This window comes from Mya arenaria, chromosome 10, assembly GCF_026914265.1.
Source record: "Mya arenaria isolate MELC-2E11 chromosome 10, ASM2691426v1".
In the NCBI taxonomy this organism is placed as follows: Eukaryota; Metazoa; Mollusca; class Bivalvia; order Myida; family Myidae; genus Mya; species Mya arenaria.
Window position 1 is genome coordinate 53893184 of NC_069131.1, and position 17142 is coordinate 53910325.

The window sequence follows — 17142 nt, forward strand, 5'->3', positions numbered from 1 at the left end:
AACGGTTTATCAGCTCATCGCCACCACGACCTTGACCTTTGGTCCATTGACCTCGAAATCAATAAATTTCAACTACTGATCATGACCAACCTGTCTACCAAGTAGGAGGTCCCTAGGCCCGAACGTTCTTCAGTTATTGATCGAAAACGGATTTTTAGCTCATGATCATCACGACCTTGAGCTTTGACCCACTGACCACAAAATAGATTTGGATTACCCGCTGTTCATGATTAAGTTGGAGGTACCTTGGTGTATGCGTTCTCCTGAGTTTTTGACCAGAAAACTGGAGACCGACAGCCAGCAACAGTCCGAATTCTTTATTCTGTCCTTCGATCGTAATGCCATATGGCAATGTGGCAAAGCCATTGTTTCTTAAATGGGTCTTTGATAAGTAATAAGAATATTAAAAGTCAATCCAAGTTTTTCTTTTGCTTATAATAAGAAAACAGCATATGATTTTCTTTTTCTGCATTTATTTACAATATTCACCAAAGCACTTCGACAGACACATAGCAACATGAAAATTATTAAAGGATTATAAGAACCTGAGTATTTGGTGAGACATATGTTCGCTGTAATAGAGTGCGCTGAAATATAGATATACATATAGACTAGTTTTATATAGATTACTTAATAAATCACAGAATACCAACCATATTTATAAACAGCATTACCCAAAATCAAAACATTTCCTTCTAAACAGATATATTATCAAGTCAAATAAGTACAAGCACAACGTACACATATGTACAAAGTATCAAACATAACATAAATATTTTACTGCTTATGTATCAAACATAACATCAATATATGACTGCCTATGTATCAAACACAACATAAATATATTGCTGCCTATGTGTCAAACATTACTGCCTATATGTTGTATATATCCTTAATATTAATTCTGTCAGTACAGATGGAACAACTGCAGATGTGTATAAGAATATACATATTGAAGACAGTAATGAGTAAGCATTCACAATATTTATTGTCAGTAAGCATTCACAGTATTCACAGTAAGTTAGCACTAACAGTATTCACCAGTGAGTGAGCATTCACAGTAGTCACTTTCAGTAAGTTTTCACAGGCAGTAACCACTTAAAGCAGTAAGGATTCACAGTAGTAAAATTCAGTAAGCATTCACAGTCAGTAAGCATTCACAGTCTGTAAGCATTTACTGTAAGCGTTCACAGTCATGAAATATTCACACTCAGTAGGCATTTACAGTATTCAATATCAGTAAGCAATCACAGTATTCAGAGTCATTAAGCATTCACAGTCAGTTAGTATTTACAGTCATTAATCATTCACATTATCCACAGTAAGCAGTCACAGTGGGTAAGCATCCACAGTCAGTAAGCATTCACAGACTGTAAGCATCCACAGACAGTAAACATTCACAGTCAGTAAGCATTCACAGACAGTAAGCATCCACAGACAGTAAACATTCACAGTCAGTCAGCATCCACAGTCAGTAAGTAGTCACAGTCAGGAAGCATTCACAGTCAGTAAGCATTCATGGACAGTAAGCATTGACCGACAGTAAGCATTGACCGACAGTAAGCATCCACAGTCAGTAAGCCTTCACAATCAGAAAGTATTCAGTCAGTAAGCAGTCAGTCAGTAAGGATTCACAGTCAGTAAGCATCTACAGTCAGTAAGCATCTACAGTCAGTAAGCATCCACAGTCAGTAAGCAGTCAGTCAGTAAGCAGTCAGTCAGTAAGCATCCACAGTCAGTAAGCATCTACAGTCAGTAAGCATCCACAGTCAGTAAGCAGTCACAGTCTGTAAGCAGTCACAGTCAGTAAGCATCCACAGTCAGTAAGCAGTCAGTTAGTAAGCAGTCACAGTCTGTAAGCAGTCACAGTATGTAAGCAGTCACAGTCAGTAAGCATCCACAGTCAGTAAGGATCCACAGTCAGTAAGCATTCACATTATTCACAGTCAGTAATCATGCACAGTCAGTGGAAAGAATTGGTTAGCATATCACACACAAGATGCTGTGGCTCCAAAATTATAACTAAATTACAGCAGAAGTTGATCTATTTAGGACATTTGTACAATCCCCTTTCTTATAACGATCATAGTCAATTGTTTATAATACTGAAGTCAAGTATATGCTCAATTAACATGTGTCACCCTAGTGCAAGAACTCAACTGCACATATAAAAATCAAAGCAGTAATTGCTTTACCATGACAAATTAAACAAAATATGGCCATACATTTTACCTACTATAACCATTACAAACCCCATATATTAAGTGTGGCCCAAATCCTTGTCCTTCCAGCAGATCAAAATGTTATTACATATCACACTGTCAAACAAGTCTGGACAAATATATCATGTTTGATTCAAACATTTACACCCTTTTGAATTTTAATACAATTAGTAGTAATACAGTTTTTCTATATAAACTCTGCCTTTAGTTTAAATGAGAAATAGGAGACAGACAAATTCCCCCCTTAAATATCTCCCCCCCTTCCCGAAACTAAATTACCCTTTTCAAAATTCCCCCCGGAAAAAATCCACTAACCCTATTTGCAAAGACGAACAAAAATTCACGAATGATACTAAGCTTTTCTTTTCTTCCCATAGGCAAGTTTGACATTAGTTCAGGATTTGCTTTTCAAATCATGTTCTGCCAGAAATAAGTCTTCCGCAGAAAAAACAGAGTTACAACATTTTAAGTCAAAACCAATAATACAACAATATATTATAGAATTTGTACAATATCTCAAAAAATATCACATGCACCATGTAATCCGGATGATGACAGAAAAAAAAAATATATATATATTATATACACACAAAATTATACAGTTTTGAACTGTTAAACAATTATTCTGTTACATCCTTATAAAAATGCTGACCAGTTACAGAACAAAGGTCGAACACAGAAGCAGAATGAACCTTTGGCTTTCACACTCTGAACTAACTTTTGTTCGTATATTCTTTAACCATCCATCAACAATCAGTCTGGCAAGTCCTTGCAGTGTGTACAATCTAGCATGTTGGGAACATATTCCTCAACCTGGATCGTAGTCTCTGAAATCCCAAACTGTGACCTTATCATATAAGAAGCCTGTTGTAGGATGGCGAAAGGGTCAGTCTTCCTGTCTGAAAGCAGAAAGAGTATTTTGATATCATAGATTCAAGAATTAACAATTATTTACAAAATATCATTGAACAAATTGTTTAAATAATTATGGATAACTTATTTGCATGTTATATATTTGTGAGTTTGCACATGCAAGCAATTTAATTGGTCGACAGTCATTATTGCATAAATATTGACCAATCAATAAACATTTAGACTATCTTTAACCAAACCAAAAAAATAACCAGTATTATACAATTGGCTGTAAAATTTAAGGCCAATGTTAGAAGGTAATTCAATGTGTATATCTTACAAAATTAAACTATGAGCATATTAAGACTAAATACTAAATATTGAAAAAGCATGAACATAGGTTTAGTAAATAAAAAGATAACAAAATGTAATTAATTCAATTTTGATTTTCAGATTGTTTAAAACCTGGCAATGTAATTGTATAAGTTTCGTAGTTACAGCTGTCTGTGCTGTCTCTATTATTTCCTTTTGTGGATATATAGTTTCTTGATAGATACAAAAGTTGTTTTGTAATGGTGGTTATATTCGCAAATATCTGTTTTAATATTCCCTAAGGCAGACATCCTATACAATAATATAGGGTGCCTTAGAGAAATTACTTAAACTTTAAACTCTTGTTATATTTTTATAACATATATCATTTTTTAATATACAACAACTACACTCTAAGGAGATGGCAACACGGGCAAGGCATCAGTTGAAGAGCTATAACTCAACAAATATTTGAAATAGGTACAACAAGGGAATGGGGAGGGGGGGGGGGGGTCAAAAGGGCCCCCTTCCAAAGAAGATAGATTTGAATTAATAAAAATGTACTTGAAAATATAAAATTTATCATATATCACAATATTGAAGTATTTTCACACATATCAAAAAAAAAAAAGATTTCAGAATATCGTATAGACAAAGGATGTAACAATATGTTGAGCAAAAATAATAAACAAGCTAATGATGACTACATTTAAAGGCGCACAATATAAGTCGATGCAAAAACAGGGGGGATTTTTTTATTTTAATGCATTATTTTGTTTATCTTATTTGACATTGGTGACAAAAACAATATTTTGATGGGTTTTTTTTAGCTGAGGAATTTGTGGCCACATAGGTATTTATAAAAAAAAATCATTTATAAAGGTCAATATTTTTTGTCTGTACCTAATCCGTATGCTTTTTTGTTTTAATCATTACATTCAAATGAGTTAAACATGAACATGAATTAAATTAAATTGAACAAAAGCTGTCACAGAGACAGCGCGCTCGACTATTCCACCACTTTTCAGTGTAAGAATTGAAAAGTTTTGGTGAAACATGCATGGATCACTGAAAAATTAGATTAGAATGATGCCATTATTAAAATTAAATGCAAACTAGAGTTATCTACCTTGGTAAATTAAGTAGATTGACTGGTTGAGTACCATTGTATGAAGTCTCAATGCAATACATCAAGCAGTTGCTGAAATATTAACCTATGTGTGCTTACATGCAAAACCTTAACCAGAATTTCTAAGTCAAATAATAAAGGCTGATTATTTGCATTATATTCAAAAAGGTGTTATCCATTTCATTAATTTAGTAGGTTAGATAGTTGGGAATACATATCTAAAGTTTCAATGCAATACATGATGTATTTGCTGAGATATTGACTTAAATGTGGTTACATGCAAAACCTTAACCAGAATTTCTAAGTCGAATAATAAAGGGCAATTATTTTGCATTAAATGCAAACAAGAGTTATCTAACTTGGTTTATTTTGTAGGTTGGATGGTTAAGTAACATTGTATTAAGTCTCAATGCAATACATAAAGTAGTTGCTGAGATATTAACCTATGTGTGCTTACATGCGAAACCTTAACCAGAATTTCTAAGTCAAATAATAAAGGCCCATTATTTGCATTATATTCAAATAAGTGTTATCTTACTTCATTAATTTAGTAGGTTAGGTAGTTGGGAATACATATCCAAAGTTTCAATGCAATAAATGATGAGATTATGACTTAAAGGTGCTGACATGCAATACCTTAACCAAGGTGTGACGCCGACGCTGACACCAGGGTGAGTAGTATAGCTCTCCTTATTCTTCGAATAGTCGAGTTAAAAACTATTTTTTTGCATCAACCATATAAATTTAAGGAATGTAATGTATACCTAGCAATGTGGATGCAGTTGGGGGTGGGGGAACAAAGAACAGCTACAAGATGTACTTACCAACAGCAATGTGCACTGATAAAGCCACTTTGTCCATTGAAAGCGACCAAATCCGCAGATCATGGATATCACAAACCTCCTTGATGTCCTTAAGACTACGGTAGATATCCTTAAAGTTCACTGATCTTGGTGTGCCTAGAAAGAATACATACATGTTGTTCACTTCCTCGTTGTTAACTTTCTCGTTGTTAACTTTTAAATCGTTACTGCTCTGGATGTTTAATGGATACACTTGTGATCTGCTGTATTTGATTTGAGACAACTGTTTCGGTTGTACATGTTTATATTTAAATATGTAAGCACATCAATCATAAAATATTTCATGTTTAAAAGTTAACAACAATGTTGTTAATATCGTTGTTAACTTTATTAAATTTCTGAACAATTGGCCCAATGTGTTACTTGAGGAGTCAAATATTTGGATACACTGCATAAGAGTGGCATTTTTGGGCAATGTATCTTAAGAGACAAGTCAGCCAGTCATAGTTGTGGTAATAACACTCGTTTCACACCAGTGTCTTGTGTTAGATACAAGATATAAGATACAAGAATCTTTATTTAAAGTCGGGTATGTGTTAACAAGAACCATTAGCTCAATGAGCTATTTTCTCAGATAAAAATTGTTAGACCCTTAGCCTGAGTGCATATGAGTTTGGGTTGTGGTCACCAAGCCAGACAAGTGGATTTTTCCTAGATGCTCCAGTTTCCCCCACATTCACAAATCATTGAACCATCAAGAGTGACTTATGTTGAATAACTTATTTTGCAAATTGATATGGAGCTTACATTAGATATCAACCTCGCTTGATAATTACTATGTTGTTTAACAAAATAATTCATTGAATCTGATTACACGTGCATTAGCTTTAACACCAGTAATTATTTCAAATAGTTAAACATTTGCTCGTCCATGGTTATCATGTGAGAAGTAAAACTTTCCAATGGTTTAACAGTTACGAATACTTAAAAGTGCCAAGGCAATTGTTGCAAAATATACAAACTTAAAGGGACTAGACACCAGATGATACCATTGCAGAAATATAAGAAAATTGTAAAAAAACCTTTCATACAATTCATTGTGTACAATCTATTGAACCTTACTAACAAATGCATCACATCTCTTACATTGCATGTATCTTTCGCGGTTTTGGCATATTTTTCCAATGCGAAATTTACTCGGTTTGTCTACCACGTAAATCCCAGTGAATTTAAAAATAGCGTCAGTATTTGTATCTGTACTAATCACGGGACCTTGACATGCTAAATATACACACAATAAACTTAGAAACCAGTAAGCCCCATTTTTTAACGGGTAAAGTCAGCTGAGCCAGCAATAAAATACAGTTCTATTCATGTATTATCGGCTAAATACTAGCTCATATTGATAATTCTAAGCTTGTTTTGAGGAAAAACTGTATTTGCCAATTTTGTGACCATCTGGTGTCTAGTTCCTTTAAAGAAAAAAGTTACATTATAGGATATGACTGTTATGACATTACCTTCCATAAGCACAACTAGGATATCCCTCATAATGGTCAAGGTGGTGACCAGAACAATCACTGAAAACACAAACGTGCAGATTGGGTCCGCTAGTTTCCACTCTGGCTGTGAACAGAACAGACAATGAATGGTTAATCAATATGTTATGTTTGTTTGTTACTATACACTAAATTATCTATGTTATCTTCTATGCTAACACAAATCCCATGGAATTGGAAGGGAAATGTGGCACTTCAGGAGGGCCCTACTGTGTACCTGAGAGTGGATGTATTGTGTATAGAGATATAAAACGCTAGATATCAGTGTACATCCGTGTGCAAATTGGGCAGTTCACTATAGAATATTTGAGACATTTATTCAGTGGTCTATTATCTATGAACTTGAACTTAGGCATTTTTATCTCAAAGTCATTAAGGTTAATTACTCTAGTCATGATCAAAAGGTCTACAATGCTTTCTATACTCCTTCTCCTTCAACCAGGCCCCAATTTCTCGAAACCTCTTAAGCTTAACAGGCTTAAGTCGCTTATTTCAATTAGCCAAAATACATATTTATAGTGAATTTTTATAAATGAAAAATGGTTTATTGTGATAATCATAACGACAATTCCTATCTTAAGTATTAAACCATTTAAAGGAGTATATAAAACGCAAAATATTGAAAGACAAAAATAGTGGGTTAAGCTTAATCCTGTTATAAGAGACTTAAGAAGTTTGGAGAAATTGGGGCCAGTACTACTAAACAAATACTTATACTAAACAAATATTTTAGCCAAAATTATGAAAAATGCTTAACATTTAAATGTGTATAGTCATGATAAACAAGTGTATTGGTGCCTTCACTTGCAGTAATATCATCAGGCCAGCGCCCAAAATCATTAACCTCTTTAGACTGAGTGTTTGACTAAAATCAGAATATCCAATTCTTCTTTTGTGGTAAAAATGATATAATAGCAGAAGAGAGTGTAAAAAATACTGTATGTATCACAACTAATCTGTTCTTTAATCAGGCAAACATATTTTGTCAAAATTAGTTATTTTATAGACATTTTTAACCATTTAAGTAATACAATTCAGTTTTCTGAGCCTGTGTCTAAACACAGACTTAAGATGTTCATGAACACAGACCTGGTACAATTATATGTAATGAATACTTTGTGATAAGCATTGACCTTACCTTGAAATAAATTATAAGAGCTGCAACAAAAACACCAACACTCTGTAGAAGATCACCCAATACATGTATAAAAGCTGCTCTGACATTGATATTGGCTCTGTTCTCATTTTTCCTGACCTCTACAGAGTAATCCCCTGAAATTGTACAATTGATCTCTGTGTATAACTAATGCATTTTATTATACCTCATGTGACCTGCATATGTTAAATTCTCATATACCTATCATGGGAATTTTCATATTATTATACCTCACCTGACCTGCATATGTTAATATCTCATATACCTATCATGAGCATTTTCATATTATTATACCTCATGTGACCTGCATATGTTAAATTCTCATATACATATCATGAGCAATTTCATACTACCACACAATGACAGTACGGTTTTGACCAGTTGACATGATATTGTCACATAACACTTGCGTCTAAAGATAGACAATTTTGGTTTCCCAAGTTTGAGATGGTGGAAAGTGCTTATTAAAAAGGTGTTGTAAATCTGTAACTTCCATGTATGCTTACCCTCCATGGCATCTGATATTCATTTTATTATACCAAACTACAATTGTTTTCACCAGTCGGCTGTGCCTTGGGTATCAGTATTACCCTTTATATGTTGAAAATATGTACTGTCACATTCTAAGCCATTTAGCAATTCATATAATATATTCCCTATATGTTTATACTGTTCATAAGCATCCAATATTATTTGATATCGGGATGGGTTTGCTCCCCTGACTTCAACCTGCAGGGCTCATCCTACACAGAAATTTTAGGGAGAAGTGAGATTTGGGGAGGGTGTGGGAGGGGGTAGCCCCTCCCTGAAATTTTAAATGTCAAATGGTGGGTTCTGGTGTGTCCTGGACAACTTTTCTATGCATTCAAAAAGGTGTTGTTCTTGTTTTAAAATGGTCATACTGGTTGTTTTTAGTCCTGGTTGGTTTGTATATTGTAATCATATTTCTTTCTGCAATTTTTATATCAAAGAGTAAAATGATTTTTAAGGGGCCAAATAAGGGTTAATACCAGAATGATCCTCATATTGCAATGACCCATATGAGGTTGAGCGGCCCCTCGCATCGTCCTGTATATTGTCACTCTCCCGTGTCAAGCGGACCTTCTCCTCATCCGTGTGGTTGCTTTGGCCACCATGGGAGTGACCATGACCCCCATGGTGAAGGGTGACTCCCATGCTACAAGACATTTGAGATTACATACATGTATAACAAAATCAATTTAATACTATGGACATATTAAACAAAAATATTATGTTAGAATGTGAATGATAGATGCTGTACAAGGTTTTCTTGTCCAATAAAACATTGATTAAAGTTCTGCAGCCAATCGTTTGCCTTGTTTTAAATTCAAAGCAATTTGATTGGGCAACAGTAATTATTGGATGAATATTGACCAATCAATGAATATTTTAGCTATAAGTAACAAGAAATAACTAGTTTTATCAAATAGACTCCCGATTCATAGGAGTGAAACCACCAGGGTGTTAAGAGCACAACGACTGAGTTATTGTGGATTACATATTTTCATCTTGAAAAGTTGGCTTAACTTTTAAGGCTAAATCTCCACATTAACTTTCTTCAGAAACGCGTTAAATGTTCTATGATACACAGTAGAGGGCAAAGTATAATGGAGTACCAGAATTGATTATCACACTACCATAGTACATCAATTACAAAATACATCATGTTTTAATTTCATGATGGTTAAAAGGAACTGGCTCATGTTTTTGCAAAACAAGTTATTTTCATTCCATGATACTCAATAAAGGGCAGCATATAAATGAGTACCAAAATAATTTATCAAATTATACAATACTGTTAAGTGTTTTAATTTCCTGATGGTTAAAAAGGAATTGCTCATGTTTTTGTAAAAATGAGTTAAATATTCCATGATGCACATTAAAGGGCAAAGTATAAAGGAGTACCAGAATTAATTATCAAAATATTATTCATCATACTTTAAAATGCTTTAATTTCGTTATATTTTAAAGGGACAGGCTCATGTTTTTGTAAAATGACTTTTTTTTGTATGCTGAAATTTAATGTTGCAAATCATTAAGTCATAATTATGGGTTTTATAACTAAGATACTGACAGATGAAACGCTTCATGAAATGTTGATATATGCTCAAATATTGTCCATAAAATTCACAATTTTGAAAAACATAAGTATAAATGCTTTTCAACATAAGGTTTAAAGGTTAGATTATCCTTATGTCTGTGTTTGAGTCCTTGTGGGAGTGTGGTTTTGTTGTCAGTTTTCTAATTTTCCTTGACTGTACCGTCGTGGGTTGCATCCCATATATTATTTGTTATATACTTTAAGTGTATTTTTTGTGTGCAATTTTGGTATGATAGAGTAAAATGGTAAAATAAGTGTGTTTAGATGCATTACCCCGAAAAAATAAATTGGTGCCAAAACATGAGCGAGTCCCTTTAATATTCACAATATTTGCCTTTTTTAATTTGGCTTATTTAAACCATTACTCACACAATATTGAAGGCTACACCACAAGCAGCGGTGATTAACATGATGGTGGCGTTGACCTCAAAATCCTGCTTTATGACCCTTTCGACCGCCATATAACACAGCACTCCCGTCACCACCCACAGGAATAGGATGGACATCAAGGCACCCAGGATTTCTGTAAAAATGTAAAGAAAACAATTTCTACAAGGCCAAAGAAAACATGTTTATAATTATCATAATCATTACCGCCTTTCACTGTTCTCTAAACCTTTTAAACAAATTTAGCTTTTTCAAGAAGTTGCAAAAAATGACGAAAACAGCGCTTTATATGCACAACATCATACATGTATGTTCCTTCAATCAGAAAGTAGGCTAATCGTACCTATTTTTCTCAAATCTAAATAAGAATTTAAAACTTATTTTACACTGGCCTAAAAAGGAATTGCGTTATCAACAAAACAGGTTCAACAGGAGTGATAGAATTTGATATTTTCTTTTGCTTGGTAACAATTAACAATAGTGATTACATCATTGCATGCCATTTTAAATTAAAGTTCCATTAAATTAAGTGATGTAAGCTCCTTTCACATTATACATGAGCTATCAATCAACAAGCAATTTGTGAGATGTCTGACCTGCCCTGTACCAGCCAAAGCTGAGTTTCTTTGTTGCTCTCCTTGATGCCAGGTACACAGCCAGTAGGCTTATCATGAAACTGGCCAGGTCTGTGAGAAGATGGGCTGCATCCGACACTATAGCAAGACTGTGGGCAAATACTCCGCCTGGAAAGTTAGCAATCATATGACAGAATTTAAATTCAGCTAAGGGACATAATTACACATACACAAAGCAAGCTAGGTTTGTAAAAATGTGACACTATAGCTAAACTGTTTGCAAAAAAAATACATCTGTATTACAATTTCTACATTTTTTACTGACTAAGCTGTTTGACCAAAATCGCAAAAAAACAACAGATTTCGGACCAATTTTAAAGCCATTTTCTGTTACTGAAATCTCTGCAAGGACAAATTTTAGTCCAGATCCGCAAAATGTTGGTCTTTAGAAGCCCTTCTCCTGGGCTCCATTTCAAAATCAAGGCTTAAGTCCATAGATTTCCAGATGTATCCTTGTTTTTGGGTAAACTAATAGTTTCAATGGAAATATCAACAGGACATTTATCGCATATATTCTGCCCATAACTTTATGCGTGTACCTGAGCACTGTTTAGCAGCATAAATGTTTATGACTAAGACATCTTATGGCAATGGGGCTTTGCTGGGAAATGAAATAACAATGCAGTAGAAGGAAGAGCCCAGCACTCAAATACAAAACTGTTATCAATGTTGGTGGTCTGTAACCTAAATACAATAGGGTATGGGTTTATGTTCATTACATCAAAAGCCTGAGCAGGTGCCCTAAAAGCAAAAAGCATAAATGTTTAGATACTTTAATGTTTGAGAAGTTTTAAAGCTGCACTCTCACAGATTGAACGTTTTGACAACTTTTTTTATTTTTTGTCTTGGAATGAGCCAATCTTTGCGAAAAACCATGGAAACCAGTTATGCACCAGTCAATTGTAACCACGCCCCTCCCCCCGGGGAATAGCAGGGACTTTGACTTTCGGTCCAGCCAAACCCGGCTAAAATCCCCGTCAGATGGTAAAATCCCTGCTAAATGCCCCCACACCCCAGGGACCCTAGGGAAGGCCAATTCCCCGCAATATTTAAAGTGTAGACAAAACCACCGCATTCACCGGGCACTGCGGGGCAACCTGAAAGGTAAATAAAAAAGACGGCCCATTTTCCCGGCTATCCCCAGTCTACCCCCAGACCTGGGGGGCCGTGGTTACAATTGACTGGTGCAATATATAAGACGGCTGACAAAAAATTAGATCGCAGATTTTTATATTTAAGTTAAAAAAAAATGTTTGATGCATTTTTTTTAACTGTTAGAAACGATTTAAGCCATAAAACATTAATTTTCGAACGGAAATATGAAAATCTATGACATAATATTTAGTCAACAATCTTATATCATTGGTTTGCAGTTATTCATGCAAAAATTTGCACTTTCCAAGACAAAAAAATAAAAAATTTGTAAAAATGGTATATCTGTGAGAGTGCAGCTTTAAACAGAAATAATCAGTCAATATAATATACATAATAACCATCTTCATAGAGAACAGGGGCAATGTCTATCAATTGTTTCCATCTGTAGATTGTTAAAATACATGTCATACAAAGTTATTATTTTGAAAACCAAAAGACTTAAGCGATTCATGAAAGACAGGGAAAGAAAACAGACAACAACCTCCCATGCGACGTGAAAATTAAGTGTGAAACGTGATTACTGTAAATTCAACCTACCAAAAACCTCAGCGATCATGAAAGACAAGGAGAGAACACAGGCAATGATCAACTTCCTGCGGGCCTTCTTGTCCACATCGGGCATTGACTTACTCTCATGGCAGTGTGTTTCTGAAGAGTAGAAAAGGGCTAAATGTACATACAGTCAAACCGGGTTAATATTACAGTAACCCGGTTGGCTCGAAGTGGATGTATTAATTAAGGACCAATTTCTTTATACTGAAGGTAAGCGTTCCCGCTTGTCTCTAATTCCCCGAGACTCGAGGTTGTGTTGAAGTCTAATTTAGAAACAGGCATAACTCAACAACTATAAGTGCTTAATTTTCAGACCTTATTAAACATAATCACATTGTCTCTGGTAACATGTATACCAAGTTTCATTTGAGTACCTTGACTGACCAAAATAGGAGTTATTTCACATAAGTCTGTTTATTTTTTACAGTTGGTTTGTTGGTTTGCACTAGCTTGACCCCTTGAGATATTGTTATTAAAATTGTTCAACTTACTATTATAATAAGTTGAGAAACAATTTACTACCAAACTTGTATCCCATAAGGAGAGAGAAGAAATAATTGTCAGAATTTTTTTGTCTGTTGGCAATGAAAAGATACAGGTGCAAAAAAAGGTGCATGGCAAGGTTGAAAAACCTGAAAGAATTACTTTGGTGTTATGCTTAAGGCTACTGTAAAACAATTTTGTCAAAATTAAGCCAATTTAAATTAAAGGTGTAATTAATGATGTGGTTCAATTATCGTTGACCTCAATCATAAACAATCAATTGTCATCAAAAGTGGGTCACGGCTTCATCCCTCGTGGTTATCATTACATAAATACACTTAAAGATAAGCCCGTACCAAATTGATTACAAGTATGTTTGTAATAATTGTCAGGTTCCGATTGTAAAACCAACAGGGAAACCTATGTGCCTTAGAAAACAACCAATGACACTAAACTGAAAAGCAATGGGCCATTGCCTAAAAGTTATCATTGAGAGGATTAATAATTATAATATTGCCACGCTGTTTAAGAAATGTTACACACAACTAAGTGACAAATGACGATATGAGGACCCGCAAGTCAGATCACTAAGGTGTATATGGACCAAAGTGCTAGCTGAGGTTCATTCACCTTCAGGGACTGATTGGTATGTCCTATAATGTTTATGGCCCGAAGCCGTGTTTTGTAGCTTTTATATAATACCAAACATTTATATTCAGTAACCCTTCAATATTTTAAAGCACTTTTGATGTGTTTTTTTAACAAAGCAGCTAATGCACAAATATCATTTTTCACTGTTGTGAAAATCGCAAAGCCTCATTGATCATTTTATTATAACAGATGTCCATATCCTATTTTTGGACAGTTCCGGACGGGTCAAAAATATAATTTGGACTGCTGACATGTCATAAGACTGGATTTTCATTAAAATATTGTGATATACTGACTGACAGACTTAATAAATACAAAGAATGGACACATTCACTTAAGGCATAAAATACAAATGTATAGGGTTTTAGCTAGAGTATGGAAGGGTGCTCCACCATGCCTTTTTTTGGTAGCACCCTTCTGGAGACCAACATATGGACCCTTCTGCCCTCATAGAATTCAATACTGAAAGACTGTCAACTTTTTCTGTTGTTTTCATCAAATCTTGTAATATGATTTATAAATACATTACAAAATTTGGCAGTTGAAACCAAATATTACTTCATTTTAACACAGTCTAACACTAGGTCAAATTCAAATGTGTTCTTCACTGCCCAATACAATGTGCCCTTTTGCCCTTACCACCCTGTCCCTTTTCTGCAGCCCCTGTGCTTTTTAAAACCTGGCTAAAACCCTAATATATATATATATATATATATATATATATATATATATATATATATATAAAGAATGCTAACAAGACTTATAAAAATAGCACAAATGGGCTGTTTGCACATCAATGACGCCATGTCACATATCTTAATTTCACTTTAATATAACAGCAATTTAACTACTCAAAGGTGCCTTGTTTGCAATTATAAAAGGTATTCAAAATATGTTGCGTTCCCAATAAAATATCAATGCAATTAAAAGATTTATAAGCAGTCATCTGAAGTGTATTAATATTATTGCTACAGACGTACAATTACAACTGTAACGTGCGAGCCAAACAAACACCAGATAGCCGAGCTTTCTGGCGTAATGAAACAAACACCAACAGATCCCTTCAGGGAAAAGCATGCTCGACCCTGAAGGGCTCCACAGGTCTTTATATACACTAAGTTCTCTATTCCTACAGATCCCGGGCTTTGCTAATTTGCATATTACCAACCAAGTTTACATCCGTTATGAACGTACTTCCGTTTATAACGGAACGTTATTATGAACGCACATCCGCCACCTACAGCAGACTGTCACACTCATCCACCACCTACACCGGACCGTTACACAACTATCAAATAACCTGATGTTGAGCTGATCTGCAGAGGAGATTCATTTTGTCTGTACCTGAAAAATTAAATGAATAATTTAAAACAGCATATTTATGTCAATGTAATAAGTTTTTCTCAGTACATAAGTTATGTGAAAAAACTACATATGTGATAACAATGTATGCCCGGCTCAAGTTACCTGACGATTTAGAAATAGAGTTGAATCGCTGACCAAATTCACAAAGAAAAAAAACATGTTTCACTCTTTCAATGCAAACTTAGCAAAATTTATCACAACTAAAAAAATAATTACTCTGTTTGATCTACGTGGATTCCACCGCTACACGAACTGCAACGTTGCCTTTTGAATGAACCAGTGGCTGCAGACTCTGGTGATAAATTTTCCGCATTCGCATTGTAAGCCGCCATATTGTTGTCATGTGACACGATGGCGGGCGATACTATTTCCCGGTCCCGGTCTCCTACGGTCTCTGTTTTCCAAATTTTATGGTAGCTATCGGGCGTGATCACAAAGGTGTTAATGACCGCGGGGGGTAATAGGATTACAAAAGATTACAGTTGATTAAAACATTAGATATTTGATGATAAATATGTCACCATTTATTTCATATTTTATATCAATAAAATATATAATAAATTAAGGCAAAAATAAAAACATGAAATATGCACATGTACTAAAATTAATGTCATGAATAACATAGTGTATGCGTGTGTGTTTTTTTCATATTAAATTCAGTTATAAGTATAATATTGATAATAGTAATACAAAAAGAAACAATGCTTGACTACATGTAAATCAAATTTGTTAGTTAACTCAGTAGTTCTGGAATTTCACATGAACAGAATGTTTTTAATTTGAAAGTCATAGGGATCGCGACTTTTCATTTTCTTTATGAAACGGATTTTTTTTTTGCATTTTCTAGACAGCTGAATAGATGTTCCCTCATTTCACTTACAACGAAATTGACATTTGTATTTACATAGCCATTCTTAAAACAAAAATCCACAGCATTAGCAGTTGCAAAGACACCACAGGCATGTACATTTGGTTGTTATAGAAGTCGTGGAACTTTTATAAGCTGAGATTTGTTACTTTTTATAAATTAGGAGCATCGTAGTTCCACCGATCATGACGACTTTAAATAAAGATTCTTGTATCTTGTAAGTTATATTTCATTTGTAAAATAGCCTTCCGAATATTTCAGAAGTTTTATTACTATCATTTTATTTTGTCAAGGAACTCTTCATAACAGGTTTATGACAATACACAATAATGTTATATCATGAAAGGTGTAAATGCGTTATACAACGCGTGTCAGAGATTAGCGAATGTCCCTCGTTAAGGGCATGATAAACGGATTAGCCAGTTTTTTTTTATTACACACGCACGGCTACTCTTCGGTTCATACCCAAAAAATATTGTTGTTTATTATAAAGGCAATTTTATAGAATAAGTGATTGTTATGCAAAGGCTCTAATAATCTTGATTAGAAATAATACGATGATAACATATAACCAAATTCAAACATAAAAAAAATAATCAGCATCAGATTTCTTAAACAGCTAGAGTTTTATTGCAAACTTCTGTCAACGGTAGATCTCGGTCCCCGGCTTTCATTATTTACGGTCGATGGATCCCAGAACGGCTGAACAAATTTCGTTATTTATTTTTCTATAATATTAAGGCGATTATAAACAATTCTTCTTTTTATGTGTGTCAGAAGTCAGAAAAATCTCAAGAAACAAAATAAAAAAAATAAAAAGTAAGAAAACAAAACAAATTTCAACCTACATTCCGTATGTCACCGGGTATACGATGTGTATGTGGCGGCACT

General features: G+C 34.3%; 1 protein-coding gene across 2 annotated transcripts; it reads right to left on the reverse strand.

The window, feature by feature from the left end:
• Window positions 1-451: 451 nt before the first annotated feature.
• On the reverse strand, window positions 452-15718 carry LOC128206746 (proton-coupled zinc antiporter SLC30A2-like). Of its 2 annotated transcripts, XM_052909413.1 has the most exons (10): window positions 15600-15718; window positions 15319-15362; window positions 12870-12980; window positions 11139-11285; window positions 10525-10678; window positions 9044-9210; window positions 8016-8149; window positions 6839-6944; window positions 5340-5474; window positions 452-3121 (listed from the first exon to the last, which is right to left on the reverse strand). In XM_052909413.1, the coding sequence occupies exons 1-10, from the start codon at window positions 15713-15715 to the stop codon at window positions 2976-2978; spliced, it is 1260 nt and encodes a 419-aa protein (XP_052765373.1). In that variant the 5' UTR covers window positions 15716-15718; the 3' UTR covers window positions 452-2975. The 2 variants fall into 2 exon arrangements, with proteins under 2 accessions (XP_052765373.1, XP_052765374.1); XM_052909414.1 differs by lacking the exon at window positions 15600-15718 and having other exon boundaries at window positions 15213-15349.
• Window positions 15719-17142: the final 1424 nt, after the last annotated feature.

What these genes read in the sequence shown, in the direction of transcription:
- LOC128206746 (XM_052909413.1), bottom strand. Translation starts at nt 15,715, where the DNA reads ATGGCGGCTTACAATGCGAATGCGGAAAATTTATCACCAGAGTCTGCA. An exon ending in CTTTGGCTGGTACAGGGCAG is followed by an intron (nt 10,679 to 11,138) that starts GTCAGACATCTC and finishes ACATTTTTACAG; the next exon opens with AAATCCTGGGTGCCTTGATG. An exon ending in CTCTTATAATTTATTTCAAG is followed by an intron (nt 6,945 to 8,015) that starts GTAAGGTCAATG and finishes TTCTGTTCACAG; the next exon opens with CCAGAGTGGAAACTAGCGGA.